General features: G+C 37.4%; 1 protein-coding gene across 12 annotated transcripts in view; it reads right to left on the bottom strand.

Moving 5' to 3' along the window:
* Positions 1–1,039: 1,039 nt before the first annotated feature.
* The window catches only part of kcnma1a (potassium large conductance calcium-activated channel, subfamily M, alpha member 1a), a 243,605-nt gene continuing 218,584 nt past the window's right edge, over positions 1,040–26,060 (bottom strand). For 3 of the 12 annotated variants that reach the window (XM_077197115.1, XM_077197119.1, XM_077197120.1), the window contains 11 exons: positions 21,408–21,531; positions 20,240–20,464; positions 19,587–19,779; positions 16,489–16,602; positions 13,984–14,067; positions 12,355–12,485; positions 9,892–10,086; positions 9,419–9,537; positions 7,799–8,023; positions 6,507–6,535; positions 1,040–4,745 (listed from right to left, as the gene is read on the bottom strand). In XM_077197115.1, the coding sequence (XP_077053230.1) occupies positions 4,594–4,745; positions 6,507–6,535; positions 7,799–8,023; positions 9,419–9,537; positions 9,892–10,086; positions 12,355–12,485; positions 13,984–14,067; positions 16,489–16,602; positions 19,587–19,779; positions 20,240–20,464; positions 21,408–21,531 (1,591 nt within the window). In that variant the 3' untranslated portion in view covers positions 1,040–4,593. The remainder of the gene's footprint in view (positions 4,746–6,506; positions 6,536–7,798; positions 8,024–9,418; positions 9,538–9,891; positions 10,087–12,354; positions 12,486–13,983; positions 14,068–16,488; positions 16,603–19,586; positions 19,780–20,239; positions 20,465–21,407; positions 21,532–26,060) is intronic. The other 9 variants (XM_077197117.1, XM_077197122.1, XM_077197123.1 and 6 more) reach the window with 4 other exon arrangements.

Below are 26,060 nucleotides of genomic sequence, written 5' to 3'. Positions count from 1 at the left end.
TGCTTTGTCTCGGCAAAGAGATGAGGGTTTGGGAGCAGGCAAGGGAGATGGAGAGAGGTCAAACGGACAGGAGTGAGCTTCTGTATTACAGATCACTGGTCCTTACTGTTGGTTTGTAATGCTTAAAAAAAACAGCTGTTAATGCAGTAGGCTAGTATACAACAAACCCAGGTCAGACATTTTGGACCCACTTTATACATAAGCGCAAGTAACACTAAGTACTGTATGTTTGTACTCAAGTGGGAGCTGATTATTGTATTGCCATGTATTAATATATTAGATAAACAAAAATATGAAGTGGTTAGAAGCCGTATAGATAGCAGTATAGTTTTGGTTGTGATATGTGGCTTGTTTCTGTTTTTTGTAAGAGACTGGGAGAATAAGTCTTGCATGGTTTTGTTCAGTAAACATACTGCCAAGTTAAATGGCTGATCAATCAATTTCACTGGAATCGATCTGAATCAGTTCAGCTTGCGTGCACACACAGGGAGCCACTTTATTGTAAATCAATCATTTTGAAAACATCTCACAAAGGGGCCAGTCCTTACTAACAAGCCATAAATTTAAACCTACAGGGTGCCACCCTTATCAGCCTACAAATCAGGAGCGCAGCCAACATCTGTTCTGCTTCCTCCTCTTTATTTTGGCTTGGTGGGTCGAGCTCAAATCTTTATTTTTGAAAATACAAGGCACGTAAGATCAGACTAATAAAAGGTTTGATAACACTCATAGGTTTTGTGGGGCACACGTTTTGTAACTATAAAAGTGTCTTTGTAGATATAAAATGACTTGGAATTGAAATCCTCACATTCTTATACAGGCGATATGTGCAGTAATTAAATTGTGTCAGGGGTTATCCATCATTGTAAGCACTTTTTTTTTTTAAATGTTAGCAGATTTTTGGGAAAAGGTGTGTTCTCTGCATCCAGTACATCCCGTTTCCTACACCACCACATATTTTTGGACTGTCCATTTGTCAATGATGGATTGCCTAATTTTGAGTGTAAATCAAGTAATGACGCAATATACCAGTCACCTGTAGAACACAAATACATCAATTTTAATTGAGAAAATACAAAAAGAAACCATGTACAATTTATGTACAAACTTTTTGTACAAGACAGAATGTTTATCAGCAGGTTATATTTGACAGTCAGGTAGATCAGCTTCAGCACCATCAATTTCTTCACGTCTGGGAGTCAAATCAGTCATACTCTGCTATGAGAAACTCCTTTATCCTGTAATGAATATGCCAATAATTACATGTATATATGGATGTTTTGATTATTTATTGAAGTGAAAGAAAAGACAGCAACAAAACAGTAATCCATATGCAAGTTCAGCATGTTAAGACTTAATTCCCCTCCAAGTATTTATACTGTTACAGTGTATTTTCTTTATACAGTTTCTAAAACTTAAATCTGTCCTTTACAGTAGAATAAAATAGCCAAAATATGACAATTGTGTATTACATAGCACATCAGTAAGGTTGCTTTATATGTTACTTTAATTAAAACACTCTTGAATACAATGACAGGTGATCGAACTAAACATTATAGTCAGTTCTACCCAGCATCCTTCAGCCATTGCTGTTCCCTTCTTCTTTTTTTTTTTACTTTTACAGTATCAATAACCAAGGTGCTAAGATTTTAGCAGCTTGTATAGGCACATATGTCATATGCCTGTTTGAATGCCACTTTTCGCTCTAGTGGGTATTATGGCGTTCCTCCTTTGGTTTTTTCCTGCACTGCCTGGCACTGTCCTGGCATGGAGGCAAGGATGGCTTGGATGTTCTCCATGCCAGTATTAGATGCCGCAATATTCATCCACTGTTACAAACCAATGACTGACTGATGCTGGTAGACAGATACATTTCATGGCACTGTAGAAACTGAGATATGTGTACACTGTAGTATCTTCACAAGATGTACAAATAAATTGCATGATGCTAAAACATTGCACATTTGTTGCAGTGGAGAAGAAAATATCAGTATCAACTCATACTACAAAAGGTAACACAAGAAAATGTAAGCCAGCTTTTTTGTAGCTTTGTCATCAGGATTGCTACCTGAGTATGTGTTGAAAGAAAGAAAAAGGTCTGTAAACAAACAACCGAGTTTGACTATATGTGTTTGTAATGGATTGAAATGCTGATGACAAAATGGAATGTTAAAACCTGATGGTTAATAATCTTCAAGAAGAAAGAGCTAGTTTGCTTTCTGCTTCCCTCAACGTGCATCTACACTTTTCTCATCAAATGAAACCTGCTGTCTTTACTGCGCCATCTGCCTTTGTAGTTTCATTACAGGAAAAGGACCTTCTACCTTACATAGAAGAAAAAAATAGGACATTTAACTCCAATGGATTCCTTTTTTTTCAGGCTAGCAAGTATGTTGACAATCCAATTATACATACAGTTTACTCACATTAGTATTATTCTTTTTTTATTCATTTATTAAGAAATCTACTTGCTACAAAGTGTAACACCAATGTAATCACAATTCAGAAAATCACTTAAGGACCAAGCCTAATTGTCCAATAGACAAACAATAAAGCTGAGATCCTTTTACTTGAGAAAATAAATGTGGACCAGAACGGGCAGAATTTATACACCAGATTTATATTCTTTTGCTCAATGGATGGACATGTGCTAATGTCTCTTTTCTTGCATCTACAATCATATGGCTATTAGCTCATTGCTGATCTGATCAAATTACGTTTCCACAAGTACATCAGCATGCTCTTCTCTTTACCAAGACCTAATTTAGGTCAAACATGGCTAATATCCCTATCACTCATCCCTACCCTCATTACAGAAAAAGCAGACCCCCTCCTCATGCACATCTCTTGAGTCCATGTCTGTCTGAGGATCAACATCACTTTACCTGGAATTACAGAAAAGTGTCATCATTCATTCAATTTGTGTTTTCATCTCATTCATTTTGGGTTTTCATCTCGGTTAGCTTATGAAAATGAAAGCATATATTCTGTTTTAGTAGTAGAGCTCAAAGTCGTTCAAAGCAGCCCATGTGAGTATCAAAGAGCACTCCAGATGGAAAGCTGAAATTGTACCGTTTTGACTCGGGATCACAGATGTTTGACGTGTCCCAGTTGATGGTATGTGATATGTTGTGTTGTCAGGGGTAAAACTGAACTGCTGTGCACTGTAGCTATTACTATATCTTTAAGATACATTTAGAAATAAAGTTCTCTGATATGTATAAAAATAAGTACAAAATGATTACGCTCATGGATAAAAAATAAGTATGTACTTATGTATAAATCTGACAGAGCACTTGAAGCAAAGTTCAAAGGTCTGTGAAGCATATGTATCAGTATACGTTCTACTTTAAAGGTACAACTTAGTTGTGTAGCCTTGTAAAAGTGAGTGACGTTCAAATGTATTCAGTCCACAGCAAGAATCATCCACAAGTTACAACTTTGACTGATAATTGAACATTATGATTGAGCTTATGCATTCAGTCTAGAGTTTAAGGCATCAAGGTTGGTCACAGGGAACATCCAAGCACTTTTCAGCCCCTGTGCCAACCCTGTGTCAGGCAGTGGCTATACCCAGAGGAGGAGCCAATGATACCCACTTTTCGCAATATGTGGCATTTTCAATTGTATATTTTTTATTTCAGCGTAAAAGCTCAATCATTGTTGAATTATCAGCAGGAGACAGTAGCGTGTCATTCAGTTGTATTAATAGCAGAGCCGCAGACGCAAACAAACATGTTATAAGCCTCGATCACAGACAGTTTCCCACATCAACAGTCATGTATGATGGAAAGACATCAACAGAAGTAGTGCATATCCTCAATGTATTGCCAATTCCGAAGAGCTACGTTGGGGACGACCATTTGCATTAGGTACAGCAAACGTTTCCATCTGTATACGTGCCTAAGTCTGTAGGGATGCAAATGGGCATCCTTTCCTGAGCCAAACGTTCAGGCAGCTTTCGGCACACACCATGCAAGAATAAAGTCACGCAAACACACATTTCCTTGAACAAAGCCATTCGTTTAACAGCCTCAGCCTGTGACTTCAGCTCAAACTCAGAGGAGAACTGAGGGTAAGCTTTGACTCTTCTGTGAGCAGTGCTTGAGTTATTACGCGGTAGTGCAAAATGAAATGGGCGACAGATACGCAACTCAATCGGCGGGGCTAATCTTTGGGTAGTGTTTGGATGAAGTGAACGACAGTGACCCTCATCCTCCATTATAGCACCCTCTGCATGGAGTCAGGTCACGGCAGAGGTGAGATATTGCAAAGAATCACAGGAAGTACTATTTGTTTTCTTCTTTTGTTTGCCTGTTAACATAATTTCAAAAAGTGCTAGGGGGCTGTACAATCCTTACTTGATTGTCATTATGTACATCACTATGTATACATATATAAAAATATGGAAGTAACATTAAAGGTATACACATAGGAAGTCCTTTCCAGTTCTCGATCGCTTCAGACCCTTGAATCGAACAAGGGAAGGACAATGTGTCTCCATCATCAACAGTCATCGTTTCGCAATTAGCGCTCATCTTTTACAGCAGGATGACCCAAGTCCCTCTGTGATGGTAAAGGCCGGGGATTCGTTCAGCATTCATCTTCAACTTCTCGAATAGGTGGAATCAGACTGCAAGTGGATTTGTACTGATTGACTTGGTTGGCCATGTGAGTGCTCATGGGCTTGATTTGAATGTTCCTTGGGTATGCATTTTCTGCTTCATCTGTAAACCATCTCTTTTCTGTGAGACAGCCGGGCGGGAGAGAAGCAGAAGGCGAGATAAACAGTGTTAATATCAGATCTTTAAAGCAGGGTTCATGCATCTCTCTTTAAAAAAAAAAGGAAAAAAAGAATACCACGCTCTCTTTCTCTCTCTATACATGACGTTTAATTCACATTCAGAAAGACACAGGGTGAAACACATTGTTGAACCTATTACTGATTTCATCAGGCAGCAAAATGTACGGTATGTAAAAGCATTTACAGCCCTCAAACAAGTGTGTATTGAGGCCAAAAGGAATGACTCTATCAAGCCGTGTACCACGTACCAGTTTTCACGTGATCTGGTCTTTGAAATTAGGTGTTTTATTCTGAAATGTTTTCTACAAGGACTTAAGCCACACGGAGGGCCAGCATCTGTCCTCATCATATTCACATTCTCCTAGGCAGTGTCATTTTCCAGCACTCCAAGATTTCCAACTATTCCTCCAACTTGAAATGTGCTGCACACCTTGGAGTGTCAGGCTGCGACGGGCCACGGGGGGAAGAGTGTCACGGCGAAGTCGTTTGATGTAAGTGGAGCTGTGCCTGAGGTGGTGCAAGGAGTCAGCCACCTCGCTCCGTTCCCCTGAGTTTACTACTGATGCTGGAACTTACATCGCCTCGAGACATCCTGTGGCTCCGCAAGGGTTAAAAGAGCCAATTTCAGCAGCACACGGACTCTTCATCTTGGTTCACCTTTCACACGGATATTTGAGGTGAATTTAGCCAGAGCGGAACGTGAAACCACTTTCGCCTGGTTTGAGTGGGGAACTTTTAATGGACCAAATCTGTGTTTTTGAGGTTGTACAGTATAGTAATCTTACTCCCATTAAAATATGTTTTTAGGAATGTAGCAAAGCTGCAAATATGACAAAAGCTACTAATGCGTCCTTTACAATTAGCAATATTGTCAAGACAGGTTAGTCCACCAATATCTGGAGATTGCAGATTGATAATTTGTAAAGAAACAAAAAAAAATCTATATACATTTAATGACATTTTTTTACACATTATTTATTCAAATTTCAAATCAAAAGAAATATCTACTGTCAACACTATCAATAGATATTGCATTTTTAACAAATATTATATAAAATACATGTTTATTTTGTGAATCTTTGCAATAAATTTGAACAAGAATTCTAAATTTTACATTAAATAAAAATTCTGATTTCAATTCTAGTTATATTTACATATATTAAGCTTTTTATGTAACTATTATTAATCAGTCCACTATAGGATTTAATTGAATGGCTTTGAAAAAGATTCGGATTATATTATGTGTATTTTCCAAATACCATTTTTGAATTGGATGACGTAACAAACAAATACATTTTGATTAACTACCTGCAGAAACAATGTGCAGACACACTGACCTCTCACACAATGCAGTTTGTCTTAGAGAAAGAAAGAAAACCTAATGGGAGGTAAATGAACAAGAGGAACTGAAATAAGTCAAAGGGACTACTGAGAGAGATCACTGGAACCTATCAGATGAACGGAGGTATAGAGAGAGGATGATAGTCAACCGCATGCAATGCTGGGATGGTCCTGAGCATGACAAGAGTTAGGCAGTAGCAGCAGCCATTTGCTTTCAGTTAGAAAGCAAAGGTGAAAAGTAGGCATGATTTTCTTGGAAAGTAAAATCAAAATCCCCTCTCATAACAGTGCAAAGGACAAAGTTATGATTAAAAGATCCCACAACAGGTGCTGTATCATGCAGAATCATTAACTTGCATACCTGGGCCCATTCTATTCATCCTTGTTGCACTTTAGAAAAAAAAGTGGTCTATGTAAGTTTTACAGTTTTTAAGGCAGGTAACAGAATAACTGACATCATATGTCTACATTTTTAGTCTGGTTAACATTGTAAATTTTAAAAAAACAACCATCTTATTTTACACTAATGGGGAATGATTCTTAAAAAAATCTAAAATGCTTCTTCAAATATAAAAGCAGTATTTAAGATTTGCAAACTAATCAAAATATTTTTTTAAACTTCTTTTTTTTTTGCCTTGTATTAAAGAAAACAATGGATCTAAAATAATCTAATTTTATCCAGATAGTACTGTAAAACTCTTTAAAAGGACAACATTTGCATTTCAAATCTCGAATATTAACCTACTTTTTTCTCTCATTGGGGGAATATATTACAAACTCTAAATCTTGTTGAATTACAACTTTTAGGCACGCATCGTAACAGGCACTGAAATCAATGCAGGGTTTTACAGCATCCCATAATGCCTTGCAGCTCCTCCATTCAGGTGAGAGATAAGTCTCAACAACAGCTTCACAAAGACTGGTCGTATCATATTATATGTAGATGATAAAGATTTCTAAACAGTACATTTTAAATGATCCACAATTAAATGATCCAAAATGCCATGAGAAATACACACCATAAGGGTTTCTGCACCCGCAAGGCATGTAGGGATGGTGTGAAACTATTTATGCTATGATGATGGCTCTACACCCTACCTGGAACATTAAAATAAAATCACTAGAGCATAACTAAAAATAAGCCACTAACACAGAATAAAAACATGATGATGCAATTTGCTGTTCTCGCACACACAAACACACAACAATGATTGGACAAACAAAAAGGCAAGACATGAATTAAGAAGTTTCTTCCATTAAAATAATCCATATTAACTATACAATTAAGCTTAATAATGAATATTAACTAAACATTTCTAGAGGGCTACATGGGACCTGCAAATTTCATACCATTATTAACCATTCATATAGTTAACATTCCAAAATTAGGTTGATTGTGTCTGTATAAGTGCAGCAACGATATGCAGACTGATGCCGGCATGGTCCTGGCGATGATCAAATGGTCATAGAGCTCAGTGTGTGGTCAAGGCAAGGGCCACATGCACATTACAATGAAGCAAACTCACAAACGGAACAACAAACACTGGGTACACACACACACACACACACACACGTGTGCTAAAACCACAAAAGTTAACAAACGCACACATACACACTCTACGGGGATACAAATAGAAATAAAGGCCAACTTACTTCTGTTTGTCACGGGCTTCACGTGCTTTGCTGCTGCGGTTCTGTCGGTTCGTGGCGGGGATGGAGTGAACAGACGAACTCTTCTTGCTGGATGAATGAGAGGAATGGGAGGAGTGGGACAGGCTTGCTCGGGACTGGCCCGCGTTGTGGTCGAACTGCATCAGACAGAATATCAGGTCCGTGGGCACCAGCTCAAACTCATAAGGCGGGTTTGTGATGACATATCTGTGCACATGGAAAAATGACACTTATGTTCAGGGATCTCATGTAGAAGGAAATCAAGCATTTACTTCACTTGATTTTATTTTTAATTTTATGATGTTTGCCTTTTTGCACTTACAATAATATTAAACAGGTTTAAAAATTAAGTGTGTATTTAAAAAAAAAAACGTGATCCTACTCCGGCAGAAAACAGAAAAGAAAGAAAGAAGAGCATATATCCTCACGACTATCAGATACTATCAGACTATTTGAATATATTCTATAATGTAAGGTATTCCTGTGATGGAAAAGCTGAATTTTCAGCATCATTATTCCATTCTTCATTGTCACATGATCCTTCAGATTTCATTCTAATATAGGTGCTTATGAAACATTTCTTATTATCAAAGTTAAAAACAGCTGTGCTGCTTAATGTTTAGGTGGAAACTGAGATACATTTTTGAAGAGATTCTTTGATGAATAGAAAACAGCATTTATCTGAATCTTTTGTAACATTAGCCGCTTTTCCACCGTCTGGCTGAACGGTTTTCAAAATAGTAAGAAACGGTTACAGTTATATTTCCACTTGAGCTTGGTTCGGCACGACACGATTACAAACCATTCTCAGAATTCTCGGCACGGTAGGCTAACCATGCAGCACGGACTGGAATGGTTAAGAAATGAGAACAGTTTGGCCAGATGGTGGAAACCGGCTATTGGAAATGTCTTTATTGTCACTTTTGAACAATTGAGCCTTCGCTAAGCCACGCCCAAAAACCGCCACTGGCCAATCGTGTCTTAGCAACAGTAACTAGGCGCGGGAGGTCTGGCAAGCTTTCGAGCGAGGGAAACATGCCGAAGCGTTGTGTGTATGGATTGTGCAAATCTGATACCCGGTATCCTAAAAGTTTAGTCGGGGGAGTGGAATTTTTTCCCTTCTCGAAAGTCTAAAAGCCAAGGGGAGAAATGATGTGTGTGGATCAAGCAGTGTGGGAGACCCCATTCACAACTAAATGTCGACAGGATTAACAAACACCTATGGTTGGAAATAATCACGGTCCTTTGTTCACAATGCATATATTTTAACGTAAAATAAGACGATTAAAGACAAGAGGGAGGCTCACTGACATACTTTAAAATATATTTCAGCATTTTGTTAATCGACGGCCTACTACCCCTGACTGAGTAACTTTAACCCAATCCGATTGTATGTGTCCTTGCTGAATAAAATTGTTGATTTCCTAAAAAAAAAAGTATGAATTCACATTTCTTCCTCTACGTTGCCTAGGTAGGGAGCTCACTAGGTGCTAGAACTGAGTTTATAGATGTAGGCTTCACTAAAGCTGGATTACATGCCTAGTGAAATAAAGGACTAAAACTGTACTGACACCGAGGTAATAGGTAAAATGGACAGCTCACCTTTTTGTGCACTGGCTTGGTGCACCTAAATGTGCATCTCGCAATCTATAGATTCCAAAGCACAGCATGTTGTACGTTTTTAATGCTTTACAAAACAAGTCTCCGTAGCAACCACCATCCTGAAAAAGAACACAAAATAGTGCTTTAAGCGTTCATTCATAACATTTAAATCAACTTATGCTTATTTCAGGCATGACAAAAGCAACTTCAGAAAGTGAAAGAGCAGGTGTTGTTTGTCTCATCCTCAGCATTTGTATCCTAGTACAATGTCTACACTGCTATAATGAAATGTGTGGCATTCTTACTTGGATACAGAAATATCATGATTCAAGGCAACATTATTTTTCACCCACAGACTTTGCGTGTTCAGCTCGTTCACTTTGTATTAGCGGGCAGGGGAGGCGTCGGACGGGGAACGAGCCCTGTTGGGCAAAGTGCCAAAACTTGTCAGCTCCTCTTAACCGTCCACTTACCCCCAAGTCTGCGAAGGGCCCATCGTATAGGGCCAGCTGGGCGACCCGACACCTGTCCCTGTTAGCCAGCGTCTGTGGCGTGCTGTAGCCACCTCTCAGCGCATTCTCCTCAGCCAACAGGCCCTCCAGCTCCGGAGTGGCGCCTCCCGTGACCAGGGTCCGGATCAGGGTGAGGATATTATCATTGAAGTATGTCTGCCAAGATAAAGAAGAGGATCCGGACATGAGTACCATTAGAGTCACAACTCAAGACAGTCAGGAATTTGGAGCTGTCCTGAGCACTGTTATCTAGACCCTGATCTGTCTTTTCACATTTCACTCCCTGGGAAGGGAAGAGACACGGGAATGCAATTACGCCAGCTGTTGTTGTTGTTGTTGTTGTTGTTGTCTCCTCCCCACGCACATTCATTTTGGTAACACCAGCAACGCTTAACAGGGGAGCGTTTTGCACACGAGGACATTTTAATTATCATTATTGTTGCTAATTGTAGATTAGATACAATGAAGAATAATTAACACAAGAATAAAATGTCGTGGAGATTTTTCTTGTACAGTCTGAAACCACTGGTGCATTTTTTCTAACAGTTTGAGAGAATAGTTAGATTTGGAGATTCATCTGCACACAATTTCAAGATCTTTATAAATTTCACATCTGGAAGAGAGGTTCGTTCTCTGAATCACATGTACGCACATTTGACAAATGATTGCAAAATTAAATGTAGGATGGTTTCTATGCAACGTTTTATAAATGAGGCCCCATATGTTTAATTAAAACCTGATGATTCATGATATCCGGCATTTGTTAACATGGCCAATGTTACAATTTGATTAGTGACCAACAAATATTTAATATTCACTTCATTTCAGTTATACACTACAGTTTGTGGGGGGGGGGGGGGGGGGGGGTAAGAGTATGTTTTTAAAAGAAGTTGAAAGAGAATTTGACCAAAAACAGTAATATTGTGAAATATTAATAACATTTTAAATAAATGTTTTCTATTTTAAAATATTTTATAATGTCATTTATTCATAAAGCTGATTTTTCATTTTCAACAGCCATTACTCCAGTCTTCAGTGTCACATGATCCTTTAGACATCGTTCTAATATGGTGATTTAATGCAAGAAACATTTATAATTATCACCATATTTTTGTGGAAACAATGAGATAATTTTTTCAATGAACAAAGTTCAAAAGACCACCATTTATTTGGAATTTAGATCTTTTGTAGCTTTCGTGTAAATATCTTAACTGTCGCTTTTGATTTTTCGAATATGTCCTTGCTGAAAAAAAGTTTTAATTCTCAGTGACCCCATCTTTTAGACAGTAATGTGTTTTACATGTTTTAAATCCTAAAACTTTTGGTTATGATTGCAGGTTTAAATAAGATTTTGTATCTTAGCATTTCGAAGTGATCTCTTACTTGTGGACCCCACTGTATCTTGTCCATCAATTGTTCTTCAGTGTCACTGATGATAAAGTTGTTGAATGATTAACGTGTAAAAATATGAGATTCTACTAGGATCATGAGGTCGTTTGTTTGAGCTCCAGAGGGCTGTGTCGCCGCGAGCTCGCGCTAGAGTGACACCACTCTGGGCCCCTGACAGCAGCATTCAGCCCAATGATGGATGAGAGCTGTCTATTAGCAGGCTTCACCTTTGTCCACAGTGAAATGCACTTGAAGGCTGCTTTGTTCTAGCTTCACTCAAAGTGAAAGCTACTGGAATTAAGCCATCATATGGATAAGGGGATAGCAGCGGTCGTAGGTGGTGAGGGGGAAAAAGCTCCAAAGAAGAAGAGAGAACGAGGGGGAAAAGAAAAAAAGGGTATCTTTCCTAATCTACCCAAGATGACATTGTTAGGAGATTAGAGCTCTTGGACCCCAAAGCAGCCCATCTTGCGTGTCAAGGCATACCATTAAAGACAACTTGAGCACTTACCTTGTTAAAAGATCTAATAAGACTCTTGAAAGTTTATTTCATGACACATTATATGAGGAGTCTTGGCAACAACTTTCCTTTTGATGTCACCGCTGCTGACAGTGCTGTCTGATCAATGTGGCATTTCATTTACCAACCTCTGCCTACTGGTAACGTCTGAGCCCTACATCTAAAGCACTGCACAGCCGGAGGATGTCTCTTTCCTATACATTATTTCAGAGGATTAGCAGTGAGACATGCCTTCATGTAATTCTATATGACATGCCATGATGGGAGAGAAATGACTGTGCACCTTTTGAGAGGTTGCTTTGTTCACCAAATCACTGGCTGCTTTTGAATGCGAAAGGAAAGATCATCTGACGCCTAGTAGATAGTATGAAGGATCCTTCACACAATTAAAGGATCTAAATCGACTTATTCAGCAGGGATCATTTCTTTAAAGGATTTATGTATGCTAATCTGTTTAAAGGAATTCAAATCAGTAAATAGGTGTCAACCTGGCAGCTGTTTAGCCACTAACTCACCGCACTCATCAGGGAGTCCAACACGCTGACTGCGAAGGCAGTACCACAGGCAAACGGTTGGGTCAGATACAGCTCCGTATCTGGGTCATCATCATCGTCTTGGTCCAAAAACTGAACATTGGAGTCATTCACTGCAGTAGAGAGACAGAAGTTTTACATCTGTGCAGAAGAGACAACCAATGTCCTGCAAATGGTGAAGTGGTGTGTCTCACCAACCATTGGTAAATGGGTCCATGAATTCAAATAAACAATGAGCATAAATAAATAAAAAAATCGCATGCACGTCAGTGGGCATGCATTATGGAGATACATATATATTGAAATATTGATATCTGGACAATGCAGTGCCCAAAAATGTTGGAATCCAACTTGAATCTAAAAAAATGAAAATTCTGTCTTCAATTACTCACCCTCATTCCAAATGTGTATAATGAAAAATATTGCAATATAAATCATTAATCACACACACAAAAAAATCTTCCAACCCAACTACACTTGGCATGTTCACAAGAGAAGTCGTGCTGTTTGATCTACAAATGGATTGTTCTTTTGAGTCAGATCTTGTTTTTGGTTTCGACTTCTCAAAACTGATCTGCACGATTTACTCATGAATCTGATGCAATGATCTAGTCACAGCTGTTAACAGATCACAAGAGGGGAAGATTATCGGTAAATAAAGACTTAAATTTATATCTGTTTCTCGCACAAAACTATTGTAAGACTTCAGAAGATGTGGAATATAGTGTACAAGTATTATGACCCTACCTTTATTAAGCTTCTTTATCCTTTTTGGAACTTGAAAGCCTTAATCCCTATTCATTGTAATTGCATGGAAAATTTCTCCTTTTGTGTTGCACCGAAAAAAAAAAAAGTAGTACAAGTTTGGAACAACGTGAGGGTTTATAAAAGATGAAAGAATTTTTATTTTTTGGGTAAACTATTACTTATGCCAAATGCCATTGTAGAGTAATAGAGAACTCTTCTATTAGACAAACTGTAAGAATTTAGGTCCACTTATATAAAACAACCAGCTTGGTATCTTTGGTTGGACAGCAGAAGCAGCCAGATTGCTTTAAAGCTATTGTTTATGGTCTCGGCGGCCAATGTATAGAGACAATGCTCTGAAATCCCGTTCAGTTTGAACACAGCCTCACACAATCTTTGTTTCACCCCCTTTCAAAATCTATGCTTCAGAGATTAGGGCCAGCACCAAAATAAATAAATAAAAATAAACAGCTTAAAGCAAGGTTTGATCTGGATTTTTTTTTTCTTTTTCTAATTTGATTTCTTCCCAGACTTCCTGTGAGCTAAGGAAGAGAAATGTCAGTCTATCAGACAGGCCGCTGATGAAAAGGAGCCCGGGCCAGAGAATTGAACTGCAGGGAGATGCTATGGAAACAGCCACAAGGACAGACTCGCATGATCAAAGGCCTAGTGATGCTCTAAGAAAGAAAGAAAAAAATCCTTAAAAAGGCCAAAACAAGACAGTCAATTTCAACCAGAACTAAGGATAAAAATGTGTTCAAAGTGATGCCATGGGAGCAGGCCTCAGCTGCAGCGAGAGAAATCAAGACAAGCCGATGAAGGAGGCAGTGCATCAGGGTAGCGGAGGACAAAGGCGCAGCTTACCCAGTTCTGTTATCATTTGTATGTTGGTTCCACTGTTTTTTTCCTGACTGAATGAAACCAAAGGCAGTAGTTTGCCAGGCTTAGCTAATGATGATAAAACAGTGTTGAGGGGAGACAGTTATTGAAACAAGTTCAAAGCCAGAGAAAAAAAAGCATAAAAGAGAGTATCATGTCAAGAGTGGGATTAGAAATATAAAGATACAGCGACAGGATGACGCGCTTCTGTAAGAACTCCATGGAACAGTTCAGCCGTGTTTGTTCATGATAACGGGATGTTGTGCAAGCTTAGGTATCTACTGCACTGCAAACAGGGGAAAGCTTACTATGAACCATTTAGAACAGAAAAACGTGTAATTGCACATATTCCAACACTGATACTGCAGGCCTGATTTACCAGGAGCTCCATTGACGGTCAATGATTCGCTTGTGTAAAGAACTGAATGTGTCCGGTTTGCTGGCAATCTGCTGATAAAGATGTTTCAAGTAACTGTGAATTATGTTTAACTGAATTTTACCTTTACACACACACACAAAAATCTAACTGCAAAGAACTTTAGTTAAATTATTACAGCAAAACCTCAGTGTCAAATTGATCCACTGAACCGACGATCCATACGAGTTCTTTAAATGGCTGTTGGTGATACCGACATCTAGACGGTGGCCGATGGCTCATATGTGTGTGTGTGTGTGTGTGTGTGTGTATGTGTGTGTGCGTGTGTTTTGCAGGCTGCTTTTATTTGATCAAAATACAGTAAAAGCAGCAATACTGTTAAATATTATTACAATTTAAAATTTTATTTTTATTTTATTTCAAAATGTAATTTATTCCTGTGATGGCAACACTGAATTTTCAGCATCATTACTCCAGCCCTCAGTGTCACACGATCCTTCAGAAATCATTTTGTTTTCTTTTATCCTTTAAAGAATAGAAAGTTCAAAAGAATAGCATTTATTTGAAATAGAAATCTTGGTAACATTATACATGTCTTTACTGTCACTTTTGATCAGTTGAATGTGTCCGTTTTAAATCAAATTATTTCAAGAAAAAAAAAATCAAACTAACCTCCCAACTTTTGAATGGTAGTATATATTATCCATTGATTTTGATTTAATTTAATATGGGATTTATAAGTGATGTGGTCTTTGTTACAATGCAATTATAAATTATTAATAAAATGACATAATAAACGACATGCACTTAATTTAGGGTTAGGTTTAGAATTAAGGTGTGGTTTAAAGTTATTTATTTATAGTATTTACTATTGTGACTACATGTGACGTGTAACACGGAAACTTTATTCCATTACTTCTGTTACTGACTTGTTACTCAGTAAATGCAGTTAGATTTTATTTTAAGGTGCCGTTGTTACACTGTAATTATACATTTAAGTAATGAGTAATATTAAGTAACTACATGTACTTACTATAGGGTTAATGTTTGGTTTGGTTTAAGAGTAATTGCATGTAATTGTGTTATTTATTTATAGTTATTACTATAGTAACGGCATATAACTTTAATGTAAAATAAAGTGTTACCATAAATGCTAAATGTTTAGGTCTTTTAGTACTTTAAGAATAACTCTTCTCCATTTTGAGTTCATTTTGAGAGCACTTCAAATGTCCTGTTAGCCATGATTATCTGAGTAGCTTAGGAAAACAACATGTGAATAATTATTGAAGAAATAATCAATTCACATCATGATAAACAAGTGGCAATTTATGTTAACTACACTTTTAGCATGTCTACTGTCTAGAGGATGAAAATATCATCTCAACACAAAGTCAAACTCTAGCTTTCAGATTAGTCAATGTCTTTAAGGACACATGACATGGTGAGTCTTTATATAAGATTCTAATGATTATACTTGATTAAAATTATTTTTTTAATTTTTTTTAGAAGATTATTATTTGTTTCACCTCTACCAATAAGAAAATGCCAGCAAACCTTTAGTAAACCAGGCCCTGTGTGTCTCAGATATAGGATATTGTAACCCCTCAGGGAGGAGGACTTCTGGATCTAATGTATGTCTTTTTTCCAGCCGAACATATGTGTATGTGTGAGGAGCGTGTTTTGAATGAAGTTGTAAGTGTCTGTAAGGCCCATTTTCTTTCGCAGCCTTTCTGGTGTAACACGCTGTAATTGGGTCAGTGGAGAGTTGGAGCGGCCGGTCTCTGGTGCTTTAGTGCCCTCTGAGATCTAAAACTTTCATGAGTTCCCCCACCATGGGAATAGTGCCACCCTCATTGTTATTTATAAATGAATCCATTTTGCTACTACATGCTTTTTTTCTCTCCCTATAAGTCTAGGTCTCTTCCAGTGCATTAAAGGCACAACTGATGAGGACGCAACTTTGACCCAGTCGGTGAAATATTCAGGTGTGCCATTACACACATCACAGACACATACTTCATAAGAAACACATCAGTATGACTTGATAGGGGAGTTTGGATTCTAATCACACTTGACACTGACATGTTAGCAGTATGACTGCAGTCGCGTCTTACCGAGTTCAGTTATGATCGGGATGTTTGATCCCGTGGTGACGGATGCCTGCCGCACTAAGCCGTGCACTGGACTGTTATCTGGAGATGACCTATCCATCCCCGGAGGTGTGAAACCTGGAAGAGAAAGGAATGAGACTGTCAAATGCTTACAGTGCCAAAAAGAAAAAAGGTTTACAATGGTGAACAAACCATTGGCATAACAGTCATATTGTAGAGTTTGTGGTGGTAGGATACGAGTGGACTGTCATGCTAGTCTAAAACAGTGAAATATAGATCATCCGTTTCTAAGGGTCAGCTCAGGCATATTTAGCATTTGCTTCCTTCCATCAACCAGCAGGTATAAATTTTATATGCCGTTCATTTTGTTACCGTAAAACTGGTGAAGTGGATCCTGAAAACCTTTTATGTGAAATGCCATGAAATACAAGCACGAGTGACAAGAGTATGAATTCACATGACTTGACACTTTTGCATTTCCTCAAGCTGACAAGTAAACACTTTAAATCAGTAATGCTATATGCATAATGCATTGGCCCTGTTTTGACATCCATCGACTGGAGAAAAATGCAAGCGTATAGTTTTTACAGTGACAAACATAATGCAGGGAAAAGATTCGGGTCACAAAGTTTTCAAAGGCCTGCAGAATTCTGTACTGGTTGTCCTTCTTTTTCAATTGGGAAGTTCAATAGACTAGCTTTCTTTATAGCTATTAACAAAAGAATACACAACAGATAGAGAGAGACTAAGACTTTGTCTTAAATGTGCAGAGAATAATCACGTCTCCTGTTGTGTGAATTGTGAAGACATCAGATATGCAGTGACAGTCAGAGTCAACCATCTGGCATTCTGAATAACATCTTTGCTTCAGCTTATAAATAAGAGCAATTTGGATGCTGATACACAAGAGCAATAGTACTGTTGATTGTATTGTTTTTTATTGTTTATTTTGCATAGATATGTTAAGTATATGATAAGTGTACAAATATTTCACATTATAAAGCATCTCAACAATTCAATGACTGCATATACATGCAAGAATTTTATTATTATATCAGAATTTGGTCATATTCTCTCATAACCAGATTAAGTAAATATTCTGATCTCTATAAAACTGAATACGACTGCTGGTATGTGCCTGTTTTAACCAGGTTTTGGGTCAGGATATTCAGAATGTCTACAGAAACTGAACATTCATTCATATTCAAGCAACTCCAAACAAAGATAATTCTATGTAATAGTAGATAAAGACAGTTGTGAAGTCAAGCAATAATTTTGAAGAACAACTCCAATATTTCCAGAAGAGATAAATATTGTGCATGTTATAAGTTTCTGATTGTATTTATACAGGAATATGTCAAAGGAATTTAAACACGTTAAAACTGTGGTATCTTTCAAAAAGTGGAATAAAAAGTAGTAATTCAGTAAATTTTCAAGACCAAGTCTAGCCACATCTCACTTGGTCTTGTGCAACTTTGTGTTTATTGTTGCACATCGATCACACTTCATAAAGTTATTTGCCCTCCAAACAGACCTTAAAGTCACGATATAAATTCTGCTTTAGTTTGTTGTTTTCAACTGTAATGCATTATGTAGCCTGGATTTTGTGTACTTTATTCAAAGACGCCTTAAGCACTGATAGCAGTGTCCTGTGTAGTACTTTCTCCTGGCAAAAGGCTTGCTGATTTATTCAATAACACCTTCTGTGCAAGTTTAACAAGCACTGAAACGGCGAGGTGCTGAGGGCAAGAATATTTACCAAGATGATGTGGTATGATGTAATTTATTACACCTGTATCTCATTTTTTAAAACATGTATATGTTTTCTTTTATTTTATCAAAGAAAATGTAAGTATGATGTGTAATTATGTAACATAAACAATAATAATAAAACTACATATTTGCCAAGTTTGAACTACAAACATGAATAATTTGTTATTTTTATTGCTGCAAAAGTTTACTTGGGATTAAACAGAGAACAAGAAAACTGTTCACTGTGGGATAAATTATGTTCTAATACACTGTGTTAATGAAATAAATCTTTATTACTCAGCATTGCTCTGCTGTTGATCATGCCAGATGTTGAGTTAAACTAATTGAGAGAGTAATGACCAAGCACTCATGGAATCTGTGCAGAGACAAATTTCTACACATAATATTTTGGCTAATTTGATTATGCTTTCAATCACTAATAAGGTTGAAGTACTTTCAACTCCACTTAAAATCAGAATTCCTCTAAATCAGCACAGACAATTCAAACAGATTTACTCCGGCCTGGTAATGACGTTTTCTTCACGTGCACAAAGAGTATGATTACCATCTATTATCATCCACAGCAGAGGGATGTGCTCTTCCTCAACACTACACACTGTTCAGCGCGAGCCTTTGGGACAATATTGGACACATTTCATCTGAAAGCTGTCATTTTGAAGCTTTAAATCCATCTTTCTGTGCAAAAAGTAGATACTCAATAATGGTTGAAATGTTAATTGTTGTGGGCCAGCTTGTGCGGTGTGTATAATTTACGTAATGAGGACCAGCTGAGAGAGTGAAGCTGCTGATTTGTACAGTCTGTTTAATGATGATGAATCCTGATGGGCACAAGAGGGTTACATGTTTATCTGTATGCATAAACAATCTGTTCGAGTCAATTTGTCGGCAAACAAATCTGCTGCGGTCCAGCAATTGGAGGCAAATTTGCAATCTGCACAAAAACGTTAGGGATGGTTTTTTTTTTCTTTGAATACAGGGAAAAATATAATTCTCGTGCTCAGAATTGCACGCATTATCCAATAATGGATATACATATGCATGAAATGCAAATTCTTCAATGTATAACAGTCTTTAGTTTCATAGGCATTTAATGTTTGCATAAAGTGTCTAAATGACTGCTTAATTGTCTTTCCTAATGCACAAACATTTGAAATGTCAGTCGTGCTTTTATTCTTTGATAATTCATGTCTCCCCTTGTTTTATTAAACCATTTGGCATATAATTGGACCTTGTTGTCTTTGAAAGCACAGAGTAAAGTGCTAGTTTCACAGACTAAAGCTCTTGAGAGGTATTCTCTATGTGCTGAAGTATTCTTGGCCACTCCTTACCTTGGGAATTAGCCTGCAAGACCCCAATGCTGTCATCAAACTGCATAGATTTGATGTTAAGAGACGCCAAGATGCATTCCTTGTCCTGCAGTGAAGCATCATCGATATTGTTCTGATTGGCTGACAGGATAACGCACATGTCGCAGAGGTTGATGTTGACGGCTCTTAAATCAGCTCGACTTAATGGCGTACCCTTCAGCGGAGAGAGAGAGGAAAAATAGGAAGAAAGAGAAAAACAAATTAAAGACGGCACAGAGCTCAGGGAAATTAGTTAACAAGTATTTACTTTTCTAAAGGCAGTGACATTCAGCTGATCTAACTAGGCGCTGAGGGAAGTCTAATCTAAAGGCTAGCCTTTGCTGACGGCAGCTTTTTGGCTTCGTTTTTCATACTCAGTCAAGGCAATGCTAACAAGCACTAGAGTAGGAAGCAAAGCCTGAGATTCACACGACCCACAGGAACCTGCCGCCAGAACAGCAACACTTGAAAACAAATTGTGGTGGCGCTATTCCATACAAAAAGCTTGTAAAAATGAACATCTGCTGCAAAATAAGGTCTTAATCCTTGAGTCACATGAATGCATAACGTTTACAGACAGCTTGTTTTCTCCAGGTGTAAAAAATCTAGGCTCATTTACAATGTGGTATACTCACAGGTAAGATGGAGACTTTGGGGAAGTTGTGAAGGGTTTCCCACTCTCTTCTTAGATAATCTAATGAGCCCACAAACACAATGGGCTTTAGCTCGTGGTAATGGAAGTTGCTTGCTCTCAAAGGCATCACCAAGTTTCGAAGCCCCACTAAAGCTGACGTGACATCTCCGAATATACAGACTACTACATGTCCACTTAAAACCGTCATGGATGCCTCGCTGCGTGTCTGTGGTGAAAAAGCCCAAAACAAACAAGACAGTTACAATCTCGTCAGCAAAAATGGAATAAGAGCTCATATACTGCCACCCATTCAAAAAAACAACACAAGCTGCACGAAGAGTATTGTTTAAAATTGAAAAGGGCAGAAAATGCAAAATCTGTATTTAATTGATTGAAATCTGAACACAAATGTTTTTCAGAGCTTTGATTACTGGGTAAATATATAATGCACATACAAATGCACAATTCTAAAACGTATAACTGTCTTTACTTTCATATTTATTTAATGTTGACTCAGTAATTGTGTCTCTAAAAGTGCAATTATATGAAATGTCCGTTGACTGTACAACATACACAGTAACAAAACATGTCACACTTCTCAAATACATTCAAAACTAGAGTGACCTTGGGTACTTTGAGGAATCATCAGTGATTTCTGTATAATTATTCCCAAATTGTGGTACATGACAAATTTATAATACTAAAAATTGTACACATTTCATTTATAGTTTATTATGTATTAATCTTATTTATTTTTTTTATTTTTTTTATTATTTCTCATATATACGAGGTTCATTAAGTTCTGTGTGTGTAAAAGAACATGATATTATTGTTTCCCTAGAAGTAAGTAAAATAAGATTTCATAAATGCGAGATTTAATAATACTTCTGCTTTTGAAACACTGGATTCAGCATTCAATTTGAGCCTGATCGATAATGAAATGTGATGTGAACAGTTTTATGTGTTTTTTGTATGTTTTCAACTGGACAAAATCAGTGCTATCATAGTGCTATAAGAACATTGCGTGAATATTATATGATGTAAATATGGTATTTTTTCACTCTCAGTTTTTAAGATTGCAGTCAAAATGTGCTTATTTCTGAAACAATAAAGGTAAAATTCTTGTGACTAGGTGATTTATAACACACTGCAGTTAGAAAGATACCTACCAGAATGACCTTCTCAATTTCTTTGGATGGACACCAGTGAAACATTCCAGTAGAGTCGTATCTTTTCACATTAGCATCCATGTTCTCAATCTGCTCGTTTCCCGGAATGAGCAGAGGGTCATGTCTGAAAAGAGAGCATAAGGAGGAGAAAACGTGTAAGAAGAAAACATGTCCGCTGGCCCTATTTGCAAATGCAGGTTAGTAAAAATGCAACAGTGGGAATTTATCTTCTGGGCTCAATTGTGACATTAGTCAAAGGACAAACTTTCCGCACATCTCAATAGACGTCTATCGACAATAAATAAGAAGTAAACAGCCTTGTGCTGACATGGCTTGTCATTGTCAGATTGAATTTGTGCATTGGACTCCATCATAACTGCAGCTCTCTCCGGGCTGCCAAGACTGCGGAGTCATCAAAGTGTCCGAGCCGGTGACAGCACTGGAGTGGAAGAGATGGAGCCGGAGCACTTCAGTGACTGAGTGGCACCAGAATGGAACGCCAATTACCGGCTTTTACTCCGCATCACTCCTGACGTGATGCGTCCAACGGTAAAAGCTTTAACAGAGGCGCACTTTAAATATTTTAGGAATTTGCCCAATCACATTTTGCTCCCCCAAACTGAAGGCCATTAATGTTTCAGCAGCATGTCACGTCCAAACAGGCTAACCTATATCAGCGCGCCCTGCTGAAGCTGATCTGAGGGGCATGTTGACCGTGAAAGAAGTCCCAGCACCTGGGTACAGCTCAGATTCATTTTAGTGAACTCCCTTGAAAGCTTTCTAAACAGGTCAGTAGTTGAACTATACAACTGAAAAACAGAATTCACAAACCAAATGTGCGGCCATGTTCATTTGATGCCTGGTCTAGGGATGTTTGGTATGAATAGCAACTCAAAAACATATAGTAGAGTTCTGTTTTGAGCTTGTTATGGTTGCATTCTCTGCCTCAAATACAGAATTATTGGTAGTATTCAATATAGACATGCCTGCACAGTTATAGGCATATATATTTATATATATATATATATATATATATACACACACAAGAATATATAACACCTATCACAATTTTTTTAATGCATATTATCAAATATATATAATTATGTCTAATCTCGCTTTTGACTGAATTTCAAATCCCATGTTTTCTGTCATAAATTCAAAAAAATTAAACTCAAAATTAATTACTGCAATATAACATTATTATTATTGTTATTATTTAAACATTCTTTAAAACAGACCCGTAAAATCTGTTGTTTGCATAAATATTCAGCCCGTTGTAGAAGAAATATATGCAGATAAAAATATAGCAAAAAAAAATTAGCCAATAAATTTGAATTATTAAAATAACTACTAGGTATGGCAATGTATTAAATATTCACAATATCTGATTTAGATGGCAATATAAATTCATGAAATTCTTTAGTTCAGGTATATTACTATTTGTTTTCCCTCAGTGACTCTTGAATAGATACTCACGATTTCAGGACAGTTTTTGTGAGAGACCACTGAACCCTTGTAAATGCATAAAACTGTCAACTAAAACCCACAGTGCAGCATGTTACCGGGCCTGAGATGGGCCAAAAAGGCTGCCTTTGAGGGAATTGCCTTGGGGCAGACAACAAAGCCCCATTTCTAAGACACGGCTGCAGGGGAACATGTCCTCTCAGAGTCTGCTCGACCCAACTATTGTGATACTATTATCCACAGTGCTGGTTTAACAACCATTTAGAACAATTTAAAATTTTTTTTAAACTAGTCCTGTTTGATAATGACAGGATACTATTTGATTGTGCATATAATATATCTATGATAAATAAAATGTTATTACACGAAACAGCTCAGCTTTATTTTGATAAGTTTTGATGGTCTAAATCTTAAAATGATTTAAATAAAGGCCAATAAATTACAAGATTTATCACTGTAATGAATAGCTATTTATTTATTAACACCAGGGTGTATTATTTTATCTCATGAATGTGATGAAATTTAACTGACATAATAATACTGTGCCTGTTATGCCTTGTTCTGCAACACCCTGTAATTAACACAGCACTAAATGAGGTTTGTAAATTGCATTAGGCCCTTGTTAATCACTCTAATAATGAATGATGGGACCTCTGTCTCACCTTCCATATTTGCATAATGTCAGATAATATTCCAGAAAATTAATTTACACTTAAAATAACAACACGGTTATGTGAAGCACAAATACTAATTTCAATATTCAACGACTGCACAGACCAAATGCAACAACAGATTTGTGGTAGTAAAAATGTGGAAATTCTATTCATATTACAAACCTCATAATTACCTTTTCCCTCTATTCCTCTCTCACCTTCCTAAGCAGGTTAATTCAGTGAAACGCGCCACTTAGACTGTGTTTGATTGCTAAAATATCACATCAGAAATGTGTCAATTAGCATGCGTGCATGAGATGATATGAGACTGTGTGCAGGTGCTAATAACAGTGAAAGCATTTAGTGCTTTTACACCCTGACTGAATATTTTATTACGTGGTGCATGTTTCACCACTCACTCTATGGACCTCTGTCATTTCAATCTCCCCTCAACATACTGACTGGCGCAGTGCACCTCTGCCAAGATAGCTATCTCTCACCCGCTGTCAGAGCTGCCTGCCAGTCACAAGCACAATCCATCGCGCCATGCCACTCCAGAATAAAATATGTGACGTTACTCGCTTCTGCTAGGGAACCCGATGCATTGTGACTTCCCACAATTAGACGTGTTGTGTCTCCTTTGAAGCGTCTTTTTGAAGCATGATACTGTCATTGTGTAATATTTCAGACATTCTAAATCAACTTTTGCAACTAAAAACACCCAGAAATTAGGGGTGCTCCGATCAGGATTTTTGGGGCCGATCACCGATCCCTGATTACTGGAAGCTGTATCACCCGATACCGATACCGATCACCGATTACAGGGTCTATCTGAAGCCTTCTATTTATCATGTAGCATTATTTATTAAACTATAACATCAATGTACATTAAGTATTACAATTAAGAGAAGACAACGTATCATGAATTGACACCTGTGTATTTATTTGCAAGCAACATGTCCAGCATATTAACTTTAAAATTATTTAAATATTTAAAATTAACTTTAAAATTAAACATATTAACTAAAATATTAAGCAGCCTGTGCTTGGTTATTGGGAACAGCTTAGGGCTTGACAAATACAACTTTCCTGTAGAATATAAAATAAAAAAAGATTAAAGACAGAACATCTGAGTCTTTAAATTTAGCTTTAGACTACTTTAAACTAAAAACTGCAACAAAAAAGGCTATAGCCAAAATAATGTTTTGAGTCAGTCAGCCATCAGTTTTTATAATACACTTAAAAGGACCACAGTTAGTTAAGTGCACAGCAAAAAAAGAAAATACAAATAAAAATACTTCTTAAGCATCAATATAAACCTTTTTTTTTTGCAAGAAACCTTGCAAAAGTATTTTAAACAGATTAAGAAAGCCACCACGGTCACATCTATGGTTAGATTGATTTGTTTAGATCCAGTGAAGTCGTGTCCCACCACTGTTTCTAAGGATCGATATTGTCCCCCACCAATTTTTGTAACATTGAGGCACGCACAGATGTTCCTATTACAAATAAAAAAAACATCTCCAGTTAACTAGCAGAGCATTCATTTAGTTCACTATTAATACTTTGCACGTGACGTCACAAGTACTGGATGGCGGGAAAGAACGTCGTTCTCTAGCAACGAAACCCAGTAAACTAATCAAGGATCTTGCCAGGACGTCGCCAGTTTTAATATACAAAAGTTGGTGTTTTGAAGTGTAAACGACATGCCAGATAGTTGTTATACGATTGGATGCACTATTATTCAGCATAATCGGGTTCTCAGAGACGACGATGGATATAACGGTATAGCGACAACTATCTTATTTCTCTTGTGGACCTACATTAATGACAGTAAAAAATTTGAAGAATATTTCTTTTTTTAAACAAGTTTTTGAAGCTGCTTTTGATTTTCACAGATGGCAGAGTTGTGCTGTTTGTGAACTAAAGACTGTTTTTAGGCCTATATCATTTTAGTGATATTATTCATATTTAGTAATTGTATTGTTTTTAGTGTTATTAGTGTCATTAAACGTTTTGTTAATGTGCTATGGAAACAAAATAGCCTCACTATATAATTGATTGTAGTATTGGCCATTTTGTTAGCGTTTGTTGCCCGCCAGGTATCCATGGTAGTCACGTGACTGCAAAGTATGAATTAAATAAGAAATCTAGCGTTAAAATGTATTGTTGTATTTTACTCAAGCTGAGCGCTCGTTGCCGTGACGATCAGTTGCATGGATACAGTTGTTCTCTGTGCCTCGCGCAGTCTTCATTCGGATGCACGCTTCAATCTATCGCCGTTGTTGAGACTATTCATTCCGGCGAAATCACAAAATAAAAAGCACACAAACGTGTCCCTGCTTGATATACTGTAACCACTGATGAACATATTCAGTTTTGATGAGAGAAAAAAAACTATTTGAGTGCGGAGAACCCGCAACCTCTGACACGCTTGTAAAGGATCTACTTCTAGACCATTTAAGAACTCAAACGTAGTTTGCGGATCGATGGATTTATTTACGGGTTGAACGGAGAGGCTGCACAGTTTGACAAG

The sequence above is a fragment of the Siphateles boraxobius genome, unplaced genomic scaffold (genome assembly GCF_051911475.1).
Source record: "Siphateles boraxobius isolate OS27281-9 unplaced genomic scaffold, OSU_SipBor_1 37, whole genome shotgun sequence".
Lineage (NCBI taxonomy): Eukaryota > Metazoa > Chordata > Actinopteri > Cypriniformes > Leuciscidae > Siphateles > Siphateles boraxobius.
The sequence above is the reverse complement of the archived record's forward strand: the minus strand, read 5'-3'. Positions and strand labels throughout refer to the sequence as shown.